Raw genomic sequence first — 6,086 nt, 5'->3', positions numbered from 1 at the left:
CTTGAGAAATCCATCCAACTTTTATTCATTTCGTATTTCTGGAGTTTGTATTTCAAATGTTAATTGCTAATAATATAGATAAATTTAGAACCTAAACAAAAGCATTAAATTATCATATTTAGTGCATAATAATATTTGAATAGTATAGAACTAATCACTCCTAAATTATACAACTTTTAAATTGATAAAATTTTATGGGAGCAAGTGTATCTCAGTTAATTTATAAAAATTATAACAAGAATTATATACAACTGCATACTATAGAACTAAATACTTACACATATGTTTCATCGAAATGTATCATTTACATCTAAATAGACTCATGTTTCATTGTTATCGAGAGAGGCATTAAGAACTTAGAACGAAATATAAACCCAATGTTAAATGTGCGAAAGGTTCAAGAAATAAAGAAAAAGAATAACACAAAAGGACAACCGACTTAAGTCGTAGTTAACAATTTCTCAGTGAAATGCATACTATTTCTCAGTGATTAATTATGATTGTTAGAAGATAGAATTCCAAGGACAACCCACTTAAGTCCTAGTCAACTATGCGACACCAAGAATAATTTAATACACTTGACTTGACAATCTTAAAGCAACGCAAAAATACTTTACTTAATGAGTGTCATGGACAAACCTGAAAAATGTTGATTATGATGCTATTTCGATGAACAAGAACCAGAACCAGAAATGTTTGGTGATCCACAACTAACCTTACAGAGGCTTTCCTGAGAGAGCATAAATAGTTACATTTAAGCTTAATTCTAAAGTAAAGGCCAGAATTAAACATTGCATGCCACTTCGTATTTATCTATCATGAACTTGAGAATTTGAATCAGAACCACTTAATATATTAATATGAATCAGAATAATATATGCATGTCACTTATACATGTGCAACTCGATCAAACTCCAACAACAACAGTGATTTCCGAGGTTCAGGAACTTTCAGGAACATGATTTGCTTCAATTCTTAGACTAGAAAATAAAAGAGACAAACTAAAGGGGCCTACAGAAGATACATTTCATTTACACAAAGTAAAAAAGGGAAATATGTAAACAAGATACAAAATAAAAGAAATACTATGGTTTTTAGAAGGTCAAAGGAAAGGTTAAACAAATTATGATAAGAACTAGAAAACAAGATACAAAATAAAAGAAAGACTATGGTTTTTAGAAGTAAAAAAAGAAAGGTTTTTAGCAGATTCTAGACACAAATATTAACTATAAAATACCAGAAAACACTCTAGTTGAAACATCACATTTACGGTTAATTCATAATGGTCCATTATCACTGATGTTTCATTGAAATCAAACATTTAGATCTAAACAAACTCGTGTTTCATTCTTAAAGAGAGAGACATGAAGAACTTAAAACGAAGTTGATTACCTTTGTTCCATGTGAGAAAGGTTCAAGAAATAAAGAAAAACAATAACCCAAAAGTATAACGGAGAGAAGATTACCTTTGTTTCCTAACAAACGAGTTCCTCACAAATGAATTAAATTCTAGCTGCTCAACTCAATTAACATCTTTTTAGTGAAATGTTCCTATTTTAATCATGGAGATGAGCATATATATATATATTCATATACTTTTGCATGATCCTGTTGTTCATTATCAGCTGAGCAAAAACAATTAAGCTAATTAAGTGCAATGAGAATTGGTAAAACCAATTACATGGGCTGACTTCATCATCGAATGAGGTCTAAGTGTTGGGATTCAGTACGACATTGTACAAACTTAAATAAGTTTTAGCAGCAAGCAAGCAATATTTTACGTGCATATTAGGAACTAAGCTTAAACCATATACCTCTATTGTTGATTTTTTAGACTCGGATCTATGCTACGCTAGTCATTGTTCTTCAGTTTGATATAATTTAATCCTTCATTTACAATTAATATTATACTTCAATCCGAATCACTTTTGTTAATCGGCTAATATAGAATTCTTAAAAAAAATTGAGTTAAATTTTCTTTTAGTAACGTTAATAAATGGCAAAGTTATCTACATAATCATATTCCTGCACTTTGTTGTCATTGTCTCTTCATCTATCTCCATAATTTTTTGGCATGCGAAGACCTTTTTCACTATAATAAGGCGAGGACTCATGTTTCTCTAGGTCCACAATCACTCAATTTTCTCGAGTTTGAGATAAAACAGTTTTTGGCCATGTACGATGCTCAGGTTTTAACGATTTATGAGGCTTCACAAGTTTCTCTTTGAATAAGTAAGCTCCTCAGTGTCAAATTCAAGTCACCACTTTGTGAACCACTTTGTGAAGTTTCACATAATAACTAAAGCACGGTGATATAGTTCTTATCGTTACCGTTTTATCATCGTTTCTTTCTTTCCTATGTTCAAGAGTTCTTGTGACATCTTTTCTTTGATTGTAAAGGGTTCACATATAGATGGTTTATTTCTTCAAACAAAATTCACTCTAATGAAAAAAGAAATACCAAATTATAATGCGCTATCAAAAAATCCATAGTAACCATAATCTGACTCCTTTCAAGAAAAAACACTTAAGAACACTGCACATAATTTCTACGAAAACAAGACTCGTGGATTGAGATTCCTAATGGTTAGTTTAGGGCTGTCCTCCATGGCTGCCATTGTTTAAGATTCTTTTTTTAGACCGGTAATTTGGTGTACTCTTTATCCTATCCACCTAAGAGTGCAACAACATGCTTTCTATTCACCATTAAAGTAAACATCTAACCAAAAATATAAATATAGGCTAAAATATTAAAACAAGAGCCTTGAAGGTAATCATAAAATAGATCATTATCTTTCATTTGTACTCAAATAACATCAAATATCTTTTTAGGGTTAATTAAATGCTAAGGCTTCTTAGGTACAAATTACAGCTCAAAAGCTTATTCAAATGTAAATCATAGATTAGGGGCTTATTTTAGCAGAAAAAGTACAATTTTTAAGGTTACATAGAGAGTCTTCAGATTAAAAATGAGTAAAATTGATTCGTTTGGAGTTTGGACTATTCGAAAGGGTAAACAAACTATGATAAGAACTAGGTCACAACAAAGATATTAAACCAAATATCTACATTCCTATAACAAGATCTTAAGAGCTACGATTAGAAATAAAAATTGTACATACCCAATAAAACCAAAAGATAAACTAATATCAACTGGCATTTAAAAGATACCCCTACATTTCATGCTAGGCTCAGACATTTTAAATCCCTCCACATTTACTACAAATTAACCGAAGGCTACCCAAAATCTCTTAGTCCTAACTAAGTCACTTGGACTTTCATTTTTTCTTAAAGCACCTATATCTAATACACTTGTTTCGGACACATGGAGATGTGAATATGACCTCAAGGATCCTCCAAATACATTGCAAATGCTTGTGTCCAGTTTATACTCATATCCGACACTTGCACAAGTAACATACGCTACCGAAACTATATTCTATGTTTTGGCATTAAAATAAACAAAGACAACTAGTTATCACTGCCTGAATTTCCTTCAAATTTTCCAAGAGTTAATATCACAAATCTACCATATTCTCATGCTTGGCATATACACTTAACATTAAAGTGTTCAACCAAAAATTTCCAAATATCTCAATAACTGTAAACAAAAACTAAAAGAACCTGATGTTTAGTAAGGCGGCGACGAATGGCACGAGTCTTCTTGGGACGGAGATCCAAAGGGAGGAGCTTCTTCTTCTTGTAAGCTTCTTTGAGAGCCGATTTTTGCTTCTGCGAAATCACCGTTAAAACCTGAGCGATTGGTAACCTCGAATCACGGTCACAACTTTTCTACAGTCAATAGTGATAATAATCCACAAATTAGAAATAATTTTGGTTTCAAAAAGGGTAAACCAGTAAAAGATTACCGATTTTTTAGCCTTGAATCGTGACTGGCGGCGCGACGATGATGATTGGTGGCGCAACGGTGGTCACTGGCGGAGACGAAGAAGGCACGGCGCAGTGAAGGAAAAATGGCTAGGGCTTCAGGAGTTTTAAAACTGACTTTGCGGCGTTTAACAATACAAACGCCGTGGATGTGTAACTAATTGCGGCATTTTTAATTAAAAACGCCACGTTTGTTAAAATCAATTGCGGCGTTTACAGAAAAACGCCTCTAATGTACAACCCATTTGCGGCATTTCTTGTAAAACGCCACTAAAGTCCGACCCATTTGCGGCATTTTTTTACCAAAACCCTGCTAAAGTTATACATTTTTGGCGGCGTTTATCAAACAATGCCACTATATATGAACCCTATTGCGGCATTTGAGCTATAAACGCCGTTATATTACCAACGACACAATAGAGTAGTAATATAGCTTTTGCAACGATGAATCTTCAATTGCTATAAACATCGCTATATTACTAATACATTTTAATTAAGCAGAAGTTATCATGTAGTTTTATCTAATTACCAACAACCATACATTTTAATTAAGACATAAGTTATACATAAAAATACTTAACAACAAAATACATTAAAATTTAGAAACATTAAAGTGTTGCATAAAAAATCTTCACCATATTGTTAACTAGAATTTAATTGTGCTCCTTCGTGGGGGAAAAGACGTAGGAAAGTTGTTTTCTTTGTTTGACAACGCATCGTTAAGTTTTTCCTCTGTGTAAACTCTATATGGAGAAACTCTTCATCCATTTCACCAAATAAATCCCCTACATCCGGTTCACCAAGAAGACTCCTTGCGCGTTGCACTGCTTCACTTGAAACAGATAACGACCTTACACCTACAGTATGAAACTTGATTGGAGGCGGCTATGGAACTGAATCAAACATTAAAAAAATTTAAATAGAAGATAGAAACTTTTACTTGGAGTATCAGTAGAGGCAACGTCGTCTTCATTTAGGATAGATATTGCTTTTGCAATTGAAGATTCTTTCAACGACACAGAGTTACCAATTTCGGTTCTAAACATCGGGTATTTATCCACTCTTCTATCATCATCGTTCTCAATAAGCTTTGAACCTCCTATATGCGTGTGATCTATGAAATTTTAGAGTACAAAATAAAAATATAGTGGCATAAACTTTCAACGATTAATTATTACCTTCAATTAGGAGATCGACCATGGAAGGGTATTTTGCAATAGGAGGGCCTTTTGGGTCATCATCAAGTTTCGACGGCAAGTTCGGACTGATAACCTCCCAACGATAATTTGATCCATCGTCAGAGCAAAGATGCCACGTGGACATTCCGACGAGAATTTCTCTTACTGAATGCAACACTTGCTCTTTGTATCACAACCATTTGTTCACGTTTCGAAAAGCTATTATTTTACCTATTCGAAAGCTATTATTTTTCTCCACGAAAGTAGAAAACACTGCTGCCAAACAGTAAACTAGTAAAACAATATGTATAGATATTCGAAAGTTATTATTTTGCCTATTCGAAAGCTATTATTTTTCTCCACGAAAACATAAAAACACTGCTGCCAAGCAGTAAACCAGTAAAACAATATGTTTAGATATTCGAAAGTTATTATTTTTCCTATTCAAAAGCTATTATTTTTCTCCACGAAAGCATAAAAACATTGCTGCCAAGCAGTAAACCAGTAAAACAATATGTATAGATATTCGAAAGTTATTATTTTGCCTATTTGAAAGCTATTATTTTTCTCCATTACGTTAGCTTTATGGGTTTTCCCCATTTTCAAAATACCAACAAAGAATAAATGAAAAAGTTCAGCAGTAAGAGAAGGGATCAAACCGTGCAATTGTTAGATAACTGTTCGCCGATGAGAGTGTCGATTTGGTCGCCGGGACAGACAGAAGACGACGTCCCCTGGAAATAGGTGAGGGTTGTTGTTGTACCAGAGAAATCTCTTTTAGGGAAGAAGCGTAGAACTGATTTTAGGGATCAGGCAGGAGAAAAGGGTAGAGCATATATTGACCCTTTGGCGGCGTTTTAAAAAAACGCCACTGTAGTATATATTTTTGAGGCGTTTTTATAAAAGCACCACTATAAACAACTCTATTGCGGCATTTGTTTGATAAACACCGCTAAATTAATTATATATAGCATCCTTTGTTGGATAAACGCCACTATAAACAACCCTATTATGACATTT

The 6,086-nt window shown here is 33.3% G+C and overlaps 1 protein-coding gene across 1 annotated transcript; it reads right to left on the bottom strand.

The window, feature by feature from the left end:
- Positions 1-3,594: 3,594 nt before the first annotated feature.
- On the bottom strand, positions 3,595-5,211 carry LOC120157760 (protein BREAST CANCER SUSCEPTIBILITY 2 homolog B-like). Its single transcript, XM_039168792.1, has 4 exons — positions 5,067-5,211; positions 4,829-5,002; positions 4,295-4,359; positions 3,595-3,792 (listed from the first exon to the last, which is right to left on the bottom strand). The coding sequence occupies exons 1-4, from the start codon at positions 5,209-5,211 to the stop codon at positions 3,595-3,597; spliced, it is 582 nt and encodes a 193-aa protein (XP_039024723.1).
- Between the last annotated feature and the right edge of the window lie 875 nt (positions 5,212-6,086).

This window comes from Hibiscus syriacus, unplaced genomic scaffold (genome assembly GCF_006381635.1).
Source record: "Hibiscus syriacus cultivar Baekdansim isolate YM2019G1 unplaced genomic scaffold, ASM638163v2 tig00111276_pilon, whole genome shotgun sequence".
In the NCBI taxonomy this organism is placed as follows: domain Eukaryota; kingdom Viridiplantae; phylum Streptophyta; class Magnoliopsida; order Malvales; family Malvaceae; genus Hibiscus; species Hibiscus syriacus.
This window is presented reverse-complemented; position numbering and strand designations above follow the sequence as displayed.